This window comes from Fusarium flagelliforme (assembly GCF_020744385.1).
Source record: "Fusarium flagelliforme strain FIESC 12 MPI-CAGE-AA-0113 chromosome Unknown B0J16scaffold_6, whole genome shotgun sequence".
NCBI lineage: Eukaryota > Fungi > Ascomycota > Sordariomycetes > Hypocreales > Nectriaceae > Fusarium > Fusarium flagelliforme.
This window is the reverse complement of record NW_025763508.1, coordinates 1,278,229-1,299,435: the sequence shown is the minus strand read 5'-3', so window position 1 is coordinate 1,299,435 and position 21,207 is coordinate 1,278,229. Positions and strand designations below refer to the sequence as shown.

Below are 21,207 nucleotides of genomic sequence, written 5' to 3'. Positions count from 1 at the left end.
GTCTGCGACCCGGTCCGCGCCCGTCGTCCTCCGCAGAGGGCTCGACGAGCGAGGTAACGAGCGAACGTAGAGTGCTTAAGTTTGGTCGAAGGTTGCGACTAGATTGGTGTTGGCGGTTGGAAATGTTGTGACGTTGGGTCGGTATTCGACCTCGAAGTACTTGGATAATTCACCTCAACATGAGGTTGCCGAATGGGGCAGTTGACTATTGGTAACAACGGTTCAACAAGCGACGAATGCATGAAAATCGTGGGTTTTTCGGGTTGTAAAAATTGATAATTCGGCAGGTTGGCTTGAATTGAGCTGGCGGTGCTGGGCGACAAATCGAGCCGCGTCGTTGAGAGTAAGAATGAGATCAGTCAGAACAGTCGCTGGAGTCGGGGAAAATGTTGTCGGGGAAGCGTCGGGACCGAATTAGATGCGCGTATATGTCAGTTACGCCGATCTGTGGAAAGACGCATCGATATATCCCGAATATGGCTGAAGAAAAAGCCAACAAACCAAAACTGAGCGGGAGGGAGGCCTGGAAATAGAACAGGATGAAGACAGGGCAGAGTTCAAAGGATAATTAAGTCAAGATAAGGGAAGAGTGGATGCGAACAAGGTGCCCGTAGCAGGTCCCAAGATATTGCGGAGGCGAGAGTGTCGGCGAATCGATTGGTGCCGGTTGGCTATCCGGAAGGCACAGTAAGTTACTGTCCTGCACTGCACGGTAGCGGTTGATGGCCGAGTCTTTGGGATCGTGCAGCAGATAGAGAGACCTCACACACATAGACTCTCTCACTCACACGAGCCTGTGGCCTCCAAGGCCCGTAGCCCCGTCATCTGTGGCCCTGTGCTTCGTGGAGGAGGGAGGGGAGGGGTGTTGGCCACCACAGTCTTGTGGAGCCCCCAGGATGAGATGGGCCAGACATCCAAAGCGTCGGTCCAGCCCCCAGCGCTAGTGGATCAAAAGCCAAGGGACCGATGAGTATTAGGGTCCTGATGCAGGTTCTTGGAAGCTAGCGCGCTTGTGATTCAGATGTTTTGGAATTCCTAGATGGCCAGATTAGCACGCAAGAGGACAATTGACTATTGCCAACCGGCTTCACCGAGAGTTTCCAGCAATGCGGTTGAGAGGTTATCAGGCAATGACGATGCTGTCAAGGAAGTGAAAAGGATGATCGACCATCCTGGGTGACGAGCATTGCTGCAAGGACATCGACTCTTGGCGTCCGCATTGAGCCAACGATGGACTGAACTCCAGTCTAGCCAAGACAGAGAAGGGGAGGTTGACAGCCTAGAGAACAAATAGTCTAACCAGGTGGCCCATTGAAAACCAATACTGCGTCGACGCCAATATCATGGCAGCAAAATGATGATTGATTGCTGGAGTTCCAAGATAGCAAATCCTAATAACTTTCCAACAAGCCACCCATGATAGCCGCAAATGTTAATGCACTATGGCCAAATCAGATCGAGGAGGGTAGCCTCTTTCTGGTTATTCGTGTTTCTCTTGCCTACCATCACAAGGGAAATGATGGTATTAAACCTAAACGCGCCTCCATTGATGATCCAAGAATTAGACGCTTGGCTCGGCACAGTCTGAGTTATCTGACATATTTGAGAAAGGAAGTCCCATGAATAGAGGTACTGTTGTCCTGGTGAAGCTGATGATTTTTTCCATCTGAAAAAGAAACAACTCTTGGTGCAACCCAGGCGCAAGTAACAGGGCGGGGCTAGCATCAACCATCAAGCCCGTACAGTAGTACTGTACCCTAGCTGCTTGAACTAGTCATGCGAATACCTGTCGGACCTGTCCTTCATTCATCGCGGCACGTAGTCAAACAAACGCCGCCAAGCTGTCAGTACTAAAAACATCGTACATGTTTCATAGCGCTGTGGCTTCCTCGTAGCAGCGGAAAACGCCTCCGTTGTCGGCCACCGAGCCGTGCGAGGCAAGCCATTCTAACCGATTAGAATTTGATACCAACAGAGATACAGATATGTCTGAAGTTGAACCGGATAAAAAGATCCAAGACGGTAGCAACGTCGGTCTGGATACAACAGTGGCTTCACGTGTCACATACGGAACTGCCCGATATGTAAAAGAGTGCTGGAAATGTGTTCCCATGTTCCCATGCTGCTGTTTTGTGGCTGTGCGCTATTATGCCGTGTTGCTTATGATCTTTCAGACTCGGCTTCCGCTGGTCCATCCATCTCGTTGTCAGCCGCAGGTCATTTGGTCACGAGTTGTTCCTTTTCTTGCCATTGCGATGGAGCATTGTATGTGATAGTGATTGATCGAATTGCTGATACGGATATCTTGAGACGAGAAACATGAGCTGCCCAATATGAATTGCCATTTCCATTTCCCCCAGGTCATGGAAGACGAAACAAGGGTCCAAATCCAGCGATCAACCAACCGTCAAGGATCTGTCACATCATATCACGCGACAACCTGGTAGGAGACTCGATAAGACAATCAAGCTGCCCCCACGCTTTCTGACCGTTGTGCTGGGATTGATGTTCTGCAACGTCTTTTTTTTACTGCACTGTAGAGTCAAGCGCAGATTGAACTTGAAAGTGATGAAGGAATTCCATGATACAGGAAAATATCAGGAAATAAGACCGTGCAATTTAAAGTTTTGTTAGGAAGTGGTACCTGCCCCGTTTGGGCCTTCAAGAATGGAGAATCTCCACTTGCTTTCAAGAAATTGCCCATTGCTGCTTCCTTCTGTTCGCTCACAACAAACTGGGTAAGAAGTACCGACACAGGCAGCGATAATTAATTGGGAAAGCGCTTGAATGTCTTTCTCCTTAACAGTACAAGCATTCCCTTTGAAAACAGCTACTCAACTCCCCTCAAACAAGACCCAGAACCAGAACCATTATGCTATTGATTGATTACCATGGACTGTAATAACCCACACCAATAATACCCACATCATGGCCTCCTTATCTGCAAAACTCCACATCTCACGATGCATGCATCAGCCTTATCTCTTGTTCCTTGGCTGATGCATTCGCTCCTGTAGCACTTTGAGCTACGTCTGTCGTATTCTCTCACAGCTTACTTCCCCTTTATTAGCCCAGCTCCGGTTTCAACACCCGCATACGCGGAGTAGCACGCCATGTTCATCGAGCTGGTTTACCAAGATATCCACTCCATATTCAAGAACATGAATCCAAGCTATTGCCGCTCACCCCAGCAAGCCAAACGGTCAACGACACGGCAGGCTAATTTCATAGCTTCGGCCCCTGGACATTAAACAAATGGGTTAATTCCCAAACCCGGTCTATCAGCCAGAAACTAGCTATCAGAAGGATCGCCTCCGGGCCGATTTGTTGATTTCAGATACTACGTCCAGTCCAACAGTGAACAAGAGCATCGGATACGCGTTGTCTTCATGTCCATCTCAGACACCATGACGCTGGATGCACTGTACTGCCCACGGTTTTAGCTCGAGTTATCCGTCATTAGACCATACGTGCAGAACGCCAACCCTTTCGCAACTGTACAGTCTTCGCTTACCCCTGGGCGGCCTTTTTCCGCTTTTATCTCTACTCTTCAACCATCTCTGTGGCCGAACCGTCACGAAAGCAACCAGCTGCTACGCTCAGCCATGCATCTACCTAGTGTTAGATTCACACAACCTGGTATCTGTGTACTTGATAACAGAAGTTATCTCTTGAGGCTTAGGGTGCTAAAGTAAATCACCCTGACTGCTAGTCTAAACTGAAATAGAGTGTCTAAATTGTTCTGTCTCTGAGGCTTGAAGGGCCAATTCTTCTGATACCCTGGTGTCTGTCAACCACGTTGACAACGATTTTCCAGGAACGTCTAGTGCGTCCACTAGAACGTCAAGAGAAACATGGCGCAAAGTCACATCCAGTTGTTGCAATAGACCGATGTCGCTTAAACTTTGACGAGTCGTTCGCACGCTCTATCGAGCAGGCATATCAAGGGTTAAAACAGCCATTTGGCTTCAGATGTCTCAAGCCACCATACTACATACAGCGTCATGCATAGTTTCACAGCCATCCTTGTTTCACGAATCATGGCATGGATATGTTCTTCAAAGCCTTCGTCATGGGCGACCATCGTTTCGTTCGCATTCCTCTTGAACTTAAATATCAAGGTCACTAGTTGTGCCATCTGTCTGATATCACAATAGTTTTCGGTTGCGCTACGAAATGAGTGCCGGCCACTATTTGTAGCTAGCTCGTTATCACGGGTCGATCAGGAACCAAACTTCAAGCCGAATAGCCGTGCATTGCCGTGCACTTCATCTTCTCGAACACTATTCAGCTGCCACATTGGGCCACACTTCTGCATCACCCTGAGCTAGCCTAACCTCAATTCCTCGACTGCAGTTTTGATATGTGGCTTCCCAGCTTGACCCCAGTCTACACCCTTCAGCTTCTCTGCAGCTTCCTCCTGTTCCCCAAGCACACCCCAGAGTCCGTCTACCACCATACTCCTTACCTTGGGCCAGGGGTGATGCAACAGAGCTCCCAAGCGCTTCCTGGCTTCTTGGGCTCCTGTCTCGGCACCTTCTTGGCCAAGCATTGATGCAACACCAGTGTAGACTTTGACGCACGCCTCGAGCTTGCGTACGTTACCTGTTTTATATCCCGCCTTCTGAGTCTGCAGGCACAGGTTGCGAAGATTAACACTGCTCTTCTGGAAGAGTTGCACATGGAAAAGGAATGCAACAACCTCAAGAGTTGGTACAATAACCCTGTCTTGACCCTGTCGTGTCTTGAGGTTCTGTAACAATGCCTGGCAGACAAGATCCAGGTTCTCATGGCTGGCTTCGCAAAAGTCACAAAGCGCCGCTCGACTGGCAATAATCAGATCTTCGTTACCGGTATCTGCGGATCCAACGAAACCAGACATAAGCTCTGCCATCCATTGACTCGTGTCTTCTTTTGCTACTTTGCGAAGCCATGGTCGGAGACGTGACCCAGCATGCAGAGTCAACACGCTATGGAAGTAGGCTTTGGAAGAGAAAGTTAGGTTAAGGAAGTTTTTGGCGTGGCTGAAACTGTCAGTAATTTTGTTCAGCATTCATTGCAATCCTTTTTACGTACCTTTCTTCCAGGATCAGGGCCACCGCGGTTTGGGCTTCAGGACGAACTCGATCGAGTTTTTCGGCAGAAAGGCGAAGGGCGCTGAAGAAGAGCGTCCTCACAGATGTTTCTGCCCACTCGCTCTCATCTATCACTTCATCTAGTTTACCCCACAGTGTCCTGACAGCTCTGAGAGCATGCACACGGACATGTGATCCGATATCTCCCCGGGCGTTCGTAGTGTAGTCGTTCAACCCCTCAGCAATCAACTGTAGGAAGGTCAGAGGCTTGTTATGTAAAACACTGCTCTGTGTAAGGCTCTGCAGAATAGCCACTCGAGTGTCAACTTCAGTATCCCATGCCCACCGCCCCAAGAGTGCCTGACAAGCCACGTCGTCAGATGAGTCCACCAGAGGCTGCGCAATCGTAAGTGCTGAAAAGTAGCCGTTGCCGTGCACGGCCGTTCGGCTTGTAGGTCGACGCTCAACAGTCTCTGCCCATTCACCCATGAGCGCCTTCCTCCCGCTTGGCCGGGAGAGCATCAGCAGGACCAGTGATGCAGCAGCAGTCGGCTCAATAGTCTCTTGTTCGCTGCGATTCAACCATGTTGGAACTATAGCCCGTAATGCTGAGACCAGACGCGTTACTTCTGCACTTCGATTTTCATCGCAGGAATCGAGCTTGGATACCAGACTCATACAATCGTATGTATTATCGGGATGGACGAGTTCATGCCCTGGACGAAAGATTAGTTGATTTGTGCCAAGAACTGCAGTCTGCAGAACGGGTAGCGCCGAAACAACAAGACGGCTTGCTGCTTCAGAGAGTAGCTCCGGCTTTCGATAGGCAGTCGACTGCAAATTCTCCAGCACACCTGATACTGTCGAGAGTATTTCGTTGATCAGGGACAAATCTTCCTGAGATGTGCCTTCCTGGAACAGAGCAGTGAACTTGTCAAGGACGGCTGCAAAGCACAACAACAAACCATGTCTTTCCTCAACCTGACGCGGCTGAAGGGTCTTGAGGCGCTCGGTCAGCAGTTGGACAGTGGTTTTGAACCGAGCGAGGGGGTCACCAGACTTCACGTCTGACAGCTCGTGAGTAAGAACGCCAACAGCGGCACCTGATACACGCCTTGAGGCAGCATCAAGGTCACCAATACCCCTCCAACCTAGAAGGGTATCGATAATGGCCTCACCGTACTGGCTTGCTAGCCTGGTCGCATTAACAGCTACCTCCTGAATCGCTCTGGAACGACGTGCGACAGAGTGGTAGTCGACAGTCTGCACCACCCAGATACCCTGTTCAACGGTGTCAGGATGGCGTCCAACAAGTTCCTGCAAAGCCGCTGATGCACCACGCCTGATGTTTCCTGCGGGATCTAGTGAAGCGGTCACAACAAGTTCTGTCCCCAGAACCTGGATAATGGAACTCGTTGCAGGGTGGGCTTTTGCTGCAAAGACAGAGTGTGTGGGAACAGCCAGAAGTTCGTCACTCGTATATCGACGTGCCAGAGCCCAGATACCGAAGCAAGCAGCATCACGCACGTTGGTTCCAACACTGCCTCCAGACATGCTTCTTTGCTCAAATGACAAGCCCAGAAGGAGGGCATGGATGATATCAGAAAGCTGTTCAGTTGGCGGAGATCGTCTGTACAACAGATGTGAGAGCGTAAGCATCAGACCGTGCCACTCGAGGTTATTCACAGCGGACAAGTCTCTGACTGGTTTGCCCCCAGCCGGTTTCGTCCAAAGAACATTTCGATTCAGTGATTCAAGCACTGCTTCAACAACTTGAGAAGCCATATCGGGATCGAGTTTTAGTGTGATGATACTCAAGGATTTACTAGCAGCAAATCGTACGGGTGTATCGTTGTCGGATACGGACTCGAGTAGGTACCCAATGGCGGCCTCTGTGAGTTCAGTACTGGCCATGTCTTGGGGCTGACGAAGTCGCAACACAACCACGGATCGGATAACCTTGAGAATCATTTTCCTCGCAAGAGCAAAGGAGATAATAGTCTTTGACAACTCATCCTCGCCAACAGAAATCGCCTGGATGGCATAGAAGATGGTGGAAAGATAAGGATTCATGTCAGAAGTGTCTGACGATGCCCGCAAGACACCAGCCAAGAAGGACAAGATACCGAGACAGAAGTATGTTGTTTGGAGGGGTTGATCCTTTCGAGGACGTAGTGAGGCAAGAGACCAGTCGATGAGGCTCTTGAGAACACCTAGCTGTTGCATATCACGTCGAATCGCCATTCTCACCAGGAGAGCCTTGGCAGCATCTCGCTCTTTTCCAGGAGTACTGAGATATTTGATAGCAAGCGGGATCATGCGTACAGTGATGGCAGGGAGGTTCTCAGGCCAGACCATGCCCGGGATATCCGGAGCTGTAACATCCTGCAGGTCGACAGATGAGATGGTAGAGAGGTCGAAGGGAGCTAGTAGAAGATGGGAGAGCCATAGAAGAACAACATAGCGCTCTTCCCAAGACCATTTACCAAGAGTAACATCATCAGCAGAAGCTTGCTCGGACTCTTCAATGGCAATGAGTAGCAATTCTAGATACTTGGCTTCGACGTTGAGAAAGCGCACAATGACTTTTTCCCCACGAATTTTGCAGAACGTGTACAGAATCTTGCATATGGCGAACTCTACAGAGACCAACAATTTAGAACGTGAAGAGAGCGTTTTCCCACGATGGCGAGTTTGTAGGTGCTTGAGGAACGCCTCAGCTAGGAGGGGGATCCATTTGGGGAGGTATGGATCCAGCAGCTGAGGAAGTTCTTGGAAAGGGTCCAGGAGCTGACGGCAGTGTCAGTCACGACTAGGTATACAGATGCGTGGGTCACATTCACTTACAGAACTGGTCAGTCTGAAAATCTCCTTTGCGCGCACCCTTGAACGAATTCTTGTGCCTCCATGACCATCAGGCTTCCAGAGGAAATGGGGCAGAGAGCGGTCAAAGTCCTCTAGAAGATCCGCCGAGATCTTCTGCAGTTTGATGTCGAAATCTGCTTCTGGAGCATCCATCCTGCGACAAACAAAACAGAATTGCCAAGCGGCGGGTTATTATGAAGATGTTTGGTTGGTGTTTGAGTGATGCGTCAGGTTGAACATATTGTGAGAGGTCAGGTTGATGGTAAGCGGGTCCTGGTTTTGGTGACAGGTGCAGCTTCATGCAGGACCAATGGGAGTCTGTTTGTCTCTTTGCAACTCTCGAAACTTGGAGGAAGGAAACTCTTACAGTTACTCAGGCGATTCTCATTATAATGTAACAGTTTGTTAATATGACTGGAAGTCTATGTTTCGTATATCCAAACATTCAGTGTCGCTACCTGTTACAGTGTTTCAGTCGTGGCAAACCAATTAACACTGTACAGTCATAGTTCCAAGGTACTAAGGCAGTTATCAACACCAAGCAAGAGAATAATGATCGAGCTGTAATTTTGTTTGTATATTGTATCGTCATTTTGTAAAGATCGATTAAGATAATACAATTAGAGAGAGTCTATCCATGAGGGCTTCAAGCCTCTATCTCTTGAGGCCAAGCTCCAACTGTAATACCTTTTAAAATTCCTCCAAATCCTCTAAAGGGGTATCAAACCATTAACAAATAAAATGAGAGTCGTGGACCCTGTTTCCCGTCTGATGCTCGCTCGTAAGGCGTGTCCTTCTATTCCCGATAAAAGTAAAATCATCCAAGTTCGCCAATAAAAACCAATCCATAGTTTTTGTCCCTTCCAAGACGCCCAGTCATCATCTGACCTTTTTTGTAAACCCTTTTAAAATCCAATAAAGCACTTAAGAAACTGCAATGGCTGCAACGATAGCATCCAAAGCACTGCTGTGTGAAGGACCGGTGGCAGTGACATAAGGCCCGGCCCAAGAAACTCCTAGCAAGCCTTCGTCGTTGCGACCGTTCCTCCAGATCGAGATGGCGTTCTTGGTGATGAACCGACGGTACAAGTCTTTAGGCGAGACTGTGTGTAGGTATCTCAAGTTCCTGACAAAGATACCCTTAAACTGCTGTCCATCGGCACCGCAGTGGCCATCCTTGTGTTCGCATTCGTCAGTCTCGATGAGGATGCCGTCTTCGTTGGTCAGCTCCTTGATAGCTGCATTTGCAATTTTGTGTGCCTTCTTGGTGTAGTTCGTGTCGCCAGTAGCGAGTGCGAGCTCAACAAGGCCGCCCAAGACAACACCTTGGTTGTAGGACCAAGTTTGCAGACCGTTGTTCTTGCAGTCATCGGTAAGTCCGTCGTTAATCAACCCATCCTTGTTGATCATGCCACTGTCCTGGAACCAGTTCCATTGCTTCTTGGCGATGTCGAGGTATGTGGCGTTGTTGGGGACACGTCGTGCTAGAGAGGCGGCGGTCATGAGGTAGAGTTCGTTGGCGATGGCATTCACATATCCTGAACCTTCTTCGCCTTCCCTCTTCCACCTGATTCCACCACATTTTGTTCCAGTGCCGGTTTGCATGTCGTTGAAAATGTCGATAGCAGCCTCGAGGTACTGCTGGTCTCCAGTAGCGTCATGTGCTCTGATCCATGCCAGAGCCCACCATCCTTCATCGTCGTAGAACTCGTTGAGAAAGTTATCGAAGCCACGCTTTCCGAGAAAAGAACGCTTCATCATGCAACCGGAGCTTGAGTCCAAACAATAGCTGGAGCTGACAAGGCCGTTTGTCATTGTCTTCATGGTGTGAACAGTTGTTTTTTGAGCATTGGTGTATGTTGTGGCGAGGATGCCTCCAATGTTTAGCTTGTTGGCTTCGTCGAGTTCCAGAGTTGCGAAATCAGCTAGAGTTGTCACCACCTGAGAACATTGTTAGTTCCATGTAACTCCTTTGGACCTGTTCTCAACATACATTTGCGCTGGACCACCAGGCATTGTCCCATGTACCGGTAGCGGCGTTGTAGAATTCCTTGTTCATTGCCTCGATGGAAGTGACGGCCTTTTCCGTATATGTTGAAACATCGCGAGCCACTGGTCGAACTGAAGTGACGAAAGCCGTCCCGGTGAAGAGTCTAGCCCAGTTGATATGCATTTTGATAGAGATATAGAGAGAGTGAGAGAGTGAGAGTAAAGGAAGAGATGGAAGTGAAAAGTTAGGAAACAAGGTTCAAGGAGTCGTCATTAAGAATAGAAAAGAAGAGATAGATAGATAGATAGTGATAGAAAGGAAGATAGGAACAAGTATCAAACTTAGATAAACCGTCAAGGTTTGAATGAATCAGAGAAGCAACAGCTCGGAAAGAAAGAGTTTGACAGGAAGAAAGAGATCTATATACAAACAAAACGAACGAACAAACAAGTACTAAAGAGAAGGGAAGAAGAAGTTTTTGATCCATAGATAGACATGTGGATGCCTCTTTGTCTAAACCCACACCGAGAACAGATCAGAGCAGACTCCACCGGCCTGGGCTGCCTTGAATAGAGTGTTTCCTCAGGGCTTGATGGTCCATGACCGCAACCAAGACCACGCACGACCCAGAATAGCGAGGACGTGATATCTAGGGGTACACCAATGCAGCATGATACCTCCGGGTACCCAGCCAAGATTTGATGGGACCATGATGGCAGCAGCTGATTGGTGAGAGGGCGGCTGAAAGGTCGAGATGCGACTGGCGCTGAGTCGATCTTCCATGAGTTGTGATGGGGCGCTTGGTGTTTCAAGTCAAGTCAGGACCCAGAATGACGGGAAAGAACCTGAAAACTGCCGGCCTTACCCCTGACGCTATACGGACTTTAGTGTGTTATGGGATGGGTAACCGCTGTGGGGCCTTTTTTTACAGCGCATCTAGTCCCTAGTCAGTCCCTAGTCTCAGGGCATGCTCGACCTTATCTACTGCACGTGCTTGACCTGATACTGGTTCAACTCAGATCTAGGTAGACTGGACTCCAAATTTATTCACCTGAACCTCGAGAGTGAATCATGTAGATAATAAACAAAATCTCCAGATCTACAGACCATGTTTTTGTCTCCATATACTGAGCAAAGTTGAACGGAGAATCCTTGCAGACCGATAGTTTATTTTTTCTTTCTTTCTTCTTGTTGGACCCAACTATTTCTGTTCTACTGTTGCGTTGTTGTGCTGTCATGGCTACTTAACCAGGGTATAGCGTTTCATCATATGAGTGCAATATTATGCGCTAGACTTCCATTGCTGCTATTCTTTTCCGTCACTCCGTCCAAGAACCCAATACTACGGTATGGTACAGCGCAGCACAATACGATTTCATTGTAGTTACATATACGTACATAAGTACTGCAGATCTTGATCTTGACACCGCACCTCAGGATCATCTCATCCCATCTTCTTTTATGCATCTTTGTTTGACAGCCCTAAAGGCATTACTCGTGCTCCTGACTTATATTGCCTCTGCACAACCTCGGGTTCATCCTCTTTTCTTCTTCAATTGGATTATGTTCTGTACAACATCTTTGTCTCTCGGAGTTTATCATATGTCCGCTGTAGCCGCTCACCTTTGACTGTTGGCGCTTCTCCTTGTCTTCTCTCAGTCCTTTGATTATCGAAGCCTTTGACCTCAATCCGTGCACAAAGCGAAGAAACTTGGAAGCACGGTGTCACTTGTGCCCCAATCGGAACATGGATCCGTCCAGAGCTAAGCTTGTTCAGATAATAAACGCCTTTGTCGGGTCCGTGATTGTCGGAGGTAAAGGACAAAGTTACTATATCCAGCTGGCGACCTCCCAACTGAGACTGACCCTTGCTCTACGTTCGCCGCTCGGACTCCTGTAAAAAGCACCGCTACCACTGCTTGGGTAACATCGGAAGAAGTGTTGTTCTGTGGTGACAGCGGTAACTATCGCATGGTTGGGTTGAAATTTGAATAATTCTTTACAAAGCCTTTACCGACGGAATTGCCATGTCGATCTCGGAAGAAGATCTTATGCAAGGCCCACGATCAACCTTGCACATTGCTCAGCTTATTGTAAAGAGTAATGATTAACTGATATGCACAGCACGGCTTCATTGTTTCATCCCTTCTGAGCGGTCGAAAACTGGACAAAGAAGCGAAGAAATCTGCAGATTTTCTTCAAGAGACTTTGTTGCGACCTTGCAATTACCAACAAGCCAAGAACGATGGCGATGTTACGCATTGAGGACGGCAGAATATGAGTTACGTTAGCGTCTAACGTGTTTTGATGGGCCTGGTCCTCACCCTATTCTCCTTTCTCTTCCATCTTCTCCGAATCTAACTGGCTTAGCGAGATGTCCCTAGAATTGAAACAAACCATCTATGGATCTGGTGGATAGGCAAGTGTCGCTCAGGTGGTACCTGCTTTTCTTTAGTGGAGCTGGACTGCAGCTGCCCTGGAGATCTTCGTGCTTGCCCGATTCGAGATGCAGTGTGTGCGGAAGGAGCAAACTAATTCTAGAGCCTCAAGACTTGGACTTCAAGACTGGGCTTCCTTCCACCTTCCACACAACGCCATCTACGTTATTGGACTCAACTCTTCCGATTTGAGACAGAACTCACCCGATCTGATCTTTGTGTCATCGTTACGTCTGCTTTGTTCGTCTCGAGCCTACAAATGAATATCAACATGAGCCTTGGCGGCGGCTGAGTAACAGGGCGGATATCGTGGGCGCTTAATTCACCACTTTGACCTATTCCAACACAGGTCGCTAACAAGACCCTCGCTCATTGGCTTTCAATGATCAGCAAGCCTTCAACAGCTATCAGAATAGCCGCATCGCGTAGCAACCAGCGGCTCCGATACGATATCAGACCAGACTCGCTAGGTTATGAAGCTATTTCTAGACAACACTTACAAAAGTGATGCATTGAACGTCAAGTCAGTACAACACCAAGGAAACAAGATCTCTGGTTCGACGACGTCAATTGACTCAGGTCAGACCCCGGTTTGGACATGAATTGTTCAGTAGCGAAGGTTGTTAGGCGTACAACACAGCCATACAGTCATCACAACAGGAGCACAGCAGATTTCATAGTTGATCTAGAAAATAAGTGGCTGCGTAATGCTAACTACCAAAACGGATCATACAAAAGAATACAAAGAAAAACAAGAGAATACTAGGTATCTCTGGGTATCTGTTCTATACGCCGTCTACGCCATCCCATACAACCAATATATCCAGCTTCGTCATACACCATTACTTCCTACGATCGGACTCTCAACTTCTGTTACTCGCGTCCGTTTGTCCCGTTGGGGATTGCTGTTGGCAGTGCCGGAATCTCATTACTGCTAATCGAGCCAGCTATACTGCCGGGTCTTCCCACGCGGCTTGTTTTGCGGGACGAGAACCGAGACAAGACAGACATTGACTTGTTTCGCTCGTTGCTAACAATGCTCGCTCTGTCTGAGCCTGTCTTGCCAAAATCCCGCAGTGTTGCGATGTCAATAAACGCCTGAGGGAAGATTCCTGTTTTGCCCTTGGCATTCGTACCTGACCAGCACCAAAACTCTTGGTAAGGCCCTGTTCACGGTTAGATTGAACTTCATATGTGGATAGGTCATCGCCTGGACTTACAGCTGATGTTGGTTATGATTTCGTCCTTCTCGAACTTGAGCCAGTCTCCTTTGATCTTGTCCTTGTGGTTGAACTTCCACCTTGCGGTAGCTTGCACCGGGCTTGTTCCATCTATCTTGACTTGATCGGAAGGCGGCGCATCCAGCCTCAGAATCTCGGTGGGAACACTGGCTTGAATGCCGTCGTGGAACCCCATAGCCCACTCGCCTAGGTATTTCGGTGGCCAATAAAGCCCTACGATCCTGGCATTTAATACAAGTTCGAGTGCAGGAGTCCTGTCATACAGCAATCGTTGGCCGTACATGCGGCGAGCTGCTTCTTTGCTGGTAGCCGTTGGACAATAAAATATCTCGGAAGCCTTCTCGAGAAGTGGGTGTGCTTCAACCGGTGACTTGAAGTGAAGATCATAATCATTCTTGTAGTCGATGGGAACCTCGGTTCTCTCGATCACCGTGAAACCAGGCACAGCCGGCAGAGGGCGAGGATGACGGGCCAAGTGGGCGAACAGGGCCTTCTGGCTGGTGAAGACCGTTGCGTCGCTCGCATGAAGCGTCTTTCCCTGATGCACACAGAACACACAGCCATACATGACATCGTCTGACCTGCGCGTTGGCAAATGCGATTTTTGGAGGAAGCGAAGTCTATAGCCAATTCCATTCTTAATGAAATTGCCACGTTCTAGGGGATTGTCAGCATATCATAGAACCCTTGGTTTTGTGGCATGTTCCTGAACTTACCTGCTTTGTTGACATCCAGGTCAATTTCGTTAAAGTCGAGTTCAAATTGGCACTTGACACATTTCGCAACTGTCGCAACAGAAGCAAATCCCTGGATCGATCCGTCAGTAATAAGTTGGACGTGAAGAACGGAGGTAACATACTGCTTTTACAGTCTTTCGAACGCCAGCTCCCCCGTTGAGTATTTCTTTTGCGCCATCACAAAAGCCTTTGTGCATATAGAATGAACTTTGTGGGCTGAGCTTGCAGTCGATGGCAAATGGATTCGGTGGGTGCTCAGGAGTCACAACCTCAGATTCCACAGGAATGGGAAGATTGTCTACTTCTGGCACCGCAGCAGGTCGGACTGGCTCAAGCATTCCCTGATAGTTGTTCACTGGGAGTTGTTTAATCTGAAGATGGCTCATTTCTACAGTACCCAAAGTTGGGCTACCGTCAGCAACCTCGCGGTTATCTGTGAGAGGGGTGGTTGCTCCGTCTGCTCTGCCTGAGTCGAAGACAGACCCAGGGTTAGTTTCAACAGATTCAGGACGAGATTGAGGGAGCGAGTGCGATCGAGGAGGTACAGTTCTGGGAACGGGAGAGAGCTGCGACATGTAGCCGGTGCTGGATCTTTCTGATACGACATCTTCAGGTATGGACGTGGACAAAATAGAGTTATGGCCTGAATAACGCCCACGAGGTGTCGGGAAGACGCTGTATGTCCGTTCATATGTCGTCGAATCCATCCCTACCGAGCTGACCTGGGAATCGTTGCTGTACTGAGATGAGCGATCCACAGCCATCTTAAGTGGGCGCGGGCGCATCTCTCTGCCTTGATCTGGACTCAAAGGTGGTGAAATCGGTTCAATGGGTGACTCGATTGGGGCCACGGGCTGTCTTCTTTCGAAGGAGAAGTCGTCTGAAAAGTGGTTGTCACGGGGTGTCGGCGAAGTCTTGAAGTCCCACGGATTGCCCGATGGCGGTCTCGGAGGTGGCTCGATGGGTGTAAGTGCAGACTGCGGCGTATGACTGGCTCCTGGGGATTCAGCGTATAACCCTTCATCCGGACCTGATCGTGACTGCATCATGCGTCGCAGCTCAGCAGTGGCTGCTTCTACCGTTGGGGGATCGTTGCTAGAGCGGCTTTCCGAAGCGAGTGAAGAAGCACTTCTTGGCATATCTTTTCGCATATCGGAAAAAGGATATATCGGTGGGATCGGAGGAGCATCAGGAGATATAGGTCGCGACTGTGGTCCAGACATTCGAGTCATGATGGAGCGGCTGTCATGATCAATCGGAACCTCGAGTTTTAGGCGCATGAGGATATCGTATATCTTTGGGGCAGCTTTGCGCGACAAGGCTTGTAGTTCGCTAAACTTTTCTGCCTCAAAATCATCCAATTCTATATAATCGTCGAATTCCCATAGCAGCTCGTTTAACTCGGTCCGAAAAGCAGCGATCTCATCTGCGTGGGCCACGATGGTTAGTCAAGGTCAATCTGACATTCGAGAGCGACGAGCGATAAGCTGGCCCTAAAGAAATGGAATGGAAGCTTACCGCTTTCCTTGAGGGCATCGAGGAAGTTGGAACCGTACTCGTCCAGGTGCTTTCGACATAATGGTTCAATTTTCTTCAGTGCACGCTCGCCTTCCTTGATCAGGCTCTGGGACGCCTTCAGCATCGCTTTATCATCGCCCGCATTTTCTAACGCCTCTCGTCCTTTTTCGACGATATCTCGAAAAGGCGCGATAACAAGATCGATAACATCATCCATGATGGACCTGATAAGTCTTGAGACTGGTGCACAATCAAATGAACGCTCAAAACAGAATTGTGTGGTGGCAGACGGTCGATAAAGGGAAAACGATGTGGGCGTGTAAGTCAATATGAGGGGACTTGCTTGTAAAGGGTCAAAGATGGGGGGTAACGTTAAGAGCTGAGGAGGGGGATCATCACACGACAGGGCAGAATTGGGCAAGAAATTCAAGCGAATATTGGGGACCAAGTTAAATATGAAATGAAAGAGAAACAAGAACAAGAAATGAAAGGAACCAACAAGGGAAGGGGATATTTCATCTTTCCTATGACATGGCCTTGCCTGGCCTGTACTGTACTGTAGCTGGGCACTCACCAGGGCAGACTAGCACACGAGCTGAGGGCCGAAATCGACAGCGGTGCAGTAGTCCTAGACTGAGTCTGGCCTAACCCGGCCTATCACTCCTGTCCTTTGTTGCTGCAGCATGCGAGCGCCTGTACTACACGATTGGCTGACCGGGAGCCGGACACCGGTGAGGATTGACAGATCCATGGCGCCATTCCTGAGCCTCTAGCTACAGTTAGGGGTCGCCCGAGCATTAAGAGGTTATCATGGATGGGTTCTCGAAACAGTTCGGTCATGGGCAAGTTCAAGTCAAGAGGTCCTAACTTACAGAAACAGCTTGGTTACAACTAGCGTCAGTTTACGAACAAGGGGGTGAATCCTTTCAACATGATAAAAAGGCGGAGATGCTCCACTTGCCGTTGCCCACGTTGGCGGATATGCGCAACGGGATTGGGGGGCTGTCTCTCAAGTGTCATGGCCTCATGCAGCGATTATACTTCTACTTTCCTTATAAAGTGGACGGTTAATCAAAAGCTTCGGTCGATGTTCTCGGTAAAGGACATGAGCAACATTAGAAACAGGACTAGTCAGGAGAGAGGGTTTCGACCGAGAACTCTTTTTGATTTGAGATTTGTCAGAGCTGGGTGAGTCTGTTCTGTTGTCCATCGATCACTACGACGGATTAGTCTCGACTTGCGAACGGGCATACAGCATCACCGAGTACCGTATAGTTACGGTGAGTTGCACAAGAATGAAACAACCGAGGTTCTATCTCCTGTCGTCCTTCTTCTTACATTCCTCTCTCAATGGATACTGTACATGATACAGATCAGGTCCTTGCATCGGAAACATCATAAGGTGGATAACGACAATCATGGGGTAGCCTAGGTCACAGACTGTAGATCCGAACGAGACGTGACAGCGCTGATCTTATGGAGTATCAATAAGTTCCAAGGCTCTGGACAAAACTAAATCTCAATTCAGAGCTAGAAGGACATATATAAGATATCAACGACCCCTAGTTCCATGTTCCACAGGCTGGAGGTTACCCTAAAGCATGCTGATGTCGCGATAAGACAAAGGAGAGTATCCGAAACTTAGGGCTCATTTTCATCGAGAAAGACAGTGCTGACACAGACTTGATCTTTTTGTCTCACAAGAACTGGTTCAATATTATGGCACCTGGATTCTCGTTGTCGCTATTAGTCGACAGGAGATCACTTTGATCAATCATCGACAACTAAGCCGCATGAAAGTTTGAGATAAGGCAATCATGAGTTAATCTTTAAAAAGGTGGAAGACTTCGCCTCAGACTCTTTCAATTCTTCATATCATATCGAAGGTCTCGCGCTGTTCCAGCGATCATGATATCACAGCACAGCCTCCTCCGCCCTGTTGCAGTGACACACGTGCCTTGGCCACTCCCTTACAGCCTTTGTCGCGACTGCCTAGTCGAGGCGTTTCCTGGCACGTGTCTGCCTATTTACATCTTCATCCGTCCTTCAAGTAAGAAAGAGTCGATCATCACATATTAAGAGTCAATATGACATAATCTTAAATAACTTTAGAATTCAAAGCAAAAGCACTTCGTTTATAGATACCAACAAAGCATTCCAGCCAATCATAAGCTCGTAACCGTTCGTATGCTATGATCATCCTTTACCAGCCAGTCCATCTTGCTTGTTTCCTGCAACATTACCACGATCTGTTTTGCCCGTCGTCAATCATACTTAGGCTTAAGAAGCCTTCATGCTTGGAATGGGAGACTTGCTCTGCCCATTCTTCTGGGTAGCAAGCTTCTGAAATACTGTTAGTGAGAGCTCTCTATCCTATAACATGGACATATGACGGCTTACCTGCTGCTCAATCATCCTGCGCCCAACATCGATAGTCTCGTTCATGCCTCGTTGACGTTGCCAGAATCTGTATCGGATATCAGTAAACCACAAACTATCATAAGCGGTTCGATTCTACTCACATCTCTTCTGGCGTTCCGTGACCTCGGATAGATGTTTGGCGGGCCTCCTCCTCTAGAGCGGCACGAGTGATCTTTTCACTATGATCGATACCTGGAACAGAAGCTTTCTCAGATGCACCCTGGCCAATGTTTTCTTCGAGAAGCTTTCTCTTCATCATGAATCTCTCCTTGCGCTCCTTCTGAACACCAGGGCTGTCAACCTTGCTGAGTACATATCGCACTGCGAGCTGGACAATCAAATAGAAGTGCTCGGCAAAGAGAATACTCAGAAGCAGTCCCCAAGCCTTCAGAGGGGACGGGGTGCCGTGAGAACCATGACCTCGTGCACCGCTGCACAAGTACACAATAGCAGCGCTAGTAATGCTTCCGAGCCATGAGAGGAAACTGAGAGCAGTCAACCAGGGGCCGATCGAATCTGTTCGCCAAGGAATTGGTCGTCGGCTGCTGATGGCGATCTTGAGAGCATCAGATCTCAACTCAATCCAGTTGTTCACAAGATAACAGAAAGCTGCCAATGGCCAAGCGACTGAGAACATGGCGACGTAACCTATGCAATAGTCAGATATTTGGTTACACGAATATTTGCCAACGCCAGCTTACCGAATTGCATCACCATCTCGCGGTAGTCTCCCGAGATATCGTACTCCTCGAGGGTGCACTCCTTACGCACACGCTCGAGAAATGCGGCCTCCTCTTCGTGGTCATCCTGCACATTGGGCTTTGACTTGAGCGCCTTGGCCTTCTCAAATGCCTCTCGCTTGACATATGGAACAACAACTTCCGTGACAAAGTTGACAACCTGGGCTGTAACGGTGAAATAGAACATCTGGTTGCTGATTCGAGCCGGGTTGATCTGGAAATCTCTTGTTGGCAATGGCTTGTCACTGAAAGTGACAACTTGGGCAGTCTTTCTCCAGAACTCGAGGAAAGGAACCAAGAGGTGTCCAAAAGGAATATAAACGAAAGCTGTGAAGAAAAGAGCCATGTATGAGGTCATAAAGTTGAGGACAAACTGCTTCTGAATAAGAGCAGCATTGTGAGCTGTTGATGTTAGCCTGAGTCATAGTTGAGATGTAAGTGAGCACATACCGTCAACAGTGGCATAGTTCTCCATAGAGTTCAATTTCTCAGCAGCTCTCATAAGCACACCGGAGATAGTGGGAGTACCAAGAACGAGGAAAACAGTGGGTAAGAACGCCTGGGAGAGTGTTAGCAGTGCTATTTCAGGATACTCATCAATAATTCTTACCAAATACTGTTTGCCGGGGCCATTGTAGACTTCATTGATGAAGACCTCAAGAGAGTTGCAGGTTACGATCAGGGTGCCCAAAGCAATGACACAGGCCAGTGCAAAGGGGATCTGGAGCAATTGGGTTTTGATGCGCTTCATAGGTTCGTAAACCTTGACGACTTCCCCAGTGACAGGGTCCTCAGCTTCGTGGTCCCATTGGTATTCAGGTCTTGCCTGTTGAATGGTGGACACTCCACGAACACCCCACTGCACAGCCAAATCGATCTCCTTCTTCTTCCAGTACTCGAAAAAGACAACAGACCAGAGGCCGCAGAGCAAGGCATAGATGAATGAGAATTGACCAAGCAGAAGCCACGCAACAAAACCGAAACCGGCAGGAAAGACGAGCCAGCGGAAGTAAGATCGTAGGAAAGCGAAGTAGAAGGCAACGCTCTCGCCAAACTTATCTCGAATCTCGTCGATATCGGCCTGCTCTAGAGTCGACTTGCTGCTCCATTTCTTAATCCATTTCTTGTTGAAGTTGTGACTGTGCAGGGGAAACACTGAATCGACGTATTTCCAGTTCGAGTTGGAGGTTGTGATTCCGGCGCCACCTTCATCGCGAGGCTTGGTGATCATAAGGTAAATCAAGCGCAGTCGCTCAGACTCGACAACAGGCTCATCTTGGAGGGCTTGGTTAACATCACTATGGGGAGCCGAGACTCGGACGCCATGGAGCCAGTCTCCGAGACGAGCACGGTAGACTTGTTTCGCGAAGAGATCGGGAGAGGCGACTTTGACGAAGACAAGAAGGGATTCGCTTTCGCCGTGACGGACTTCAGTGGCTAGGCCGACAGTGGTGAGGGCTTGAATGAGCTGGACGAAGCCGGCTTCAGCTTCGGCGCGTTCTGTCGCGAAGTTAGACGTAGGAGCTTCTGAAGTTGAATGCCATGCTTTTACCTGAGGAAGGGACCTTGTAGTGAATGACAAAGTCGACGCTGTATCCGTTAGAGTTGATGATTGAGTTTGGAAGTTGTTCGGTGCTCACCCAAAGTTACTGGTCTGGGACTTGTCGCCAGATTGGCCGTACAGGTCCTTTAGGTTGGACATGTTTAGCAGAGCTTGATCGTGCAGGTGGTAGATGATCTACTAGGATTAAAGAAGGAGAGGAATTGCAAAAATCATGAACCATAGAGAGGAAAAGTTAGTCACGAGGATAGAGGACCAGAACGACATTGTAGCGAGACAAAGACGGTAAAACAGGGATAAATGTATTAAGCAGTCCAATTAGGTTGGGTCGATGACGATTGATACTGAAATGGATGTTGGAGAAACAAGCTTTAGCTGCAGCTCTGGGCTCCAGCTATTGACAGAGACCATACAGTACCATACCAGCTGAGGGGAGCTTCAGCTTGACTTGACAGCAGGAGCTACCAGTCTCAGTTGCTCTAGTGGGGGAGTTTTAGTGAGTGACGTCACCAACTTGTCCCATCTTGGTCAAGGGCATGGTCTGTGCTTGGAACTGCCATGACATCTTAATTCGTATTCTCATCAATAATTGAGCGTATATCTATCCGTATCATAACGATA

General features: G+C 48.6%; 5 protein-coding genes across 5 annotated transcripts; 1 reads left to right on the top strand and 4 right to left on the bottom strand.

The window, feature by feature from the left end:
• Positions 1-4,913: 4,913 nt before the first annotated feature.
• On the bottom strand, positions 4,914-8,327 carry B0J16DRAFT_346917 (armadillo-type protein). The gene is made up of 2 exons (XM_046128507.1): positions 7,923-8,327; positions 4,914-7,865 (listed from the first exon to the last, which is right to left on the bottom strand). Exons 1-2 carry the CDS (start codon positions 8,091-8,093, stop codon positions 5,034-5,036), a joined length of 3,003 nt encoding a protein of 1,000 aa, XP_045980014.1. The 5' UTR covers positions 8,094-8,327; the 3' UTR covers positions 4,914-5,033.
• Positions 8,328-8,515: 188 nt separating this feature from the next.
• On the bottom strand, positions 8,516-10,231 carry B0J16DRAFT_171081 (glycoside hydrolase). The gene is made up of 2 exons (XM_046122417.1): positions 9,934-10,231; positions 8,516-9,881 (listed from the first exon to the last, which is right to left on the bottom strand). The coding sequence occupies exons 1-2, from the start codon at positions 10,111-10,113 to the stop codon at positions 8,865-8,867; spliced, it is 1,197 nt and encodes a 398-aa protein (XP_045980013.1). The 5' UTR covers positions 10,114-10,231; the 3' UTR covers positions 8,516-8,864.
• A 1,016-nt stretch (positions 10,232-11,247) lies between these two features.
• Positions 11,248-11,734, top strand: B0J16DRAFT_346915 (uncharacterized protein). Its single transcript, XM_046128506.1, has one exon. The coding sequence runs from the start codon at positions 11,392-11,394 to the stop codon at positions 11,557-11,559; it is 168 nt and encodes a 55-aa protein (XP_045980012.1). The 5' UTR covers positions 11,248-11,391; the 3' UTR covers positions 11,560-11,734.
• A 1,453-nt stretch (positions 11,735-13,187) lies between these two features.
• On the bottom strand, positions 13,188-16,301 carry B0J16DRAFT_171055 (uncharacterized protein). Its single transcript, XM_046122416.1, has 5 exons — positions 15,865-16,301; positions 14,469-15,772; positions 14,326-14,416; positions 13,589-14,266; positions 13,188-13,534 (listed from the first exon to the last, which is right to left on the bottom strand). The coding sequence occupies exons 1-5, from the start codon at positions 16,079-16,081 to the stop codon at positions 13,242-13,244; spliced, it is 2,583 nt and encodes an 860-aa protein (XP_045980011.1). The 5' UTR covers positions 16,082-16,301; the 3' UTR covers positions 13,188-13,241.
• A 1,642-nt stretch (positions 16,302-17,943) lies between these two features.
• On the bottom strand, positions 17,944-21,018 carry B0J16DRAFT_346911 (calcium-activated chloride channel-domain-containing protein). The gene is made up of 8 exons (XM_046128505.1): positions 20,666-21,018; positions 20,578-20,615; positions 19,636-20,525; positions 19,476-19,584; positions 18,987-19,427; positions 18,387-18,933; positions 18,265-18,331; positions 17,944-18,207 (listed from the first exon to the last, which is right to left on the bottom strand). The coding sequence occupies exons 1-8, from the start codon at positions 20,725-20,727 to the stop codon at positions 18,145-18,147; spliced, it is 2,217 nt and encodes a 738-aa protein (XP_045980010.1). The 5' UTR covers positions 20,728-21,018; the 3' UTR covers positions 17,944-18,144.
• Positions 21,019-21,207: the final 189 nt, after the last annotated feature.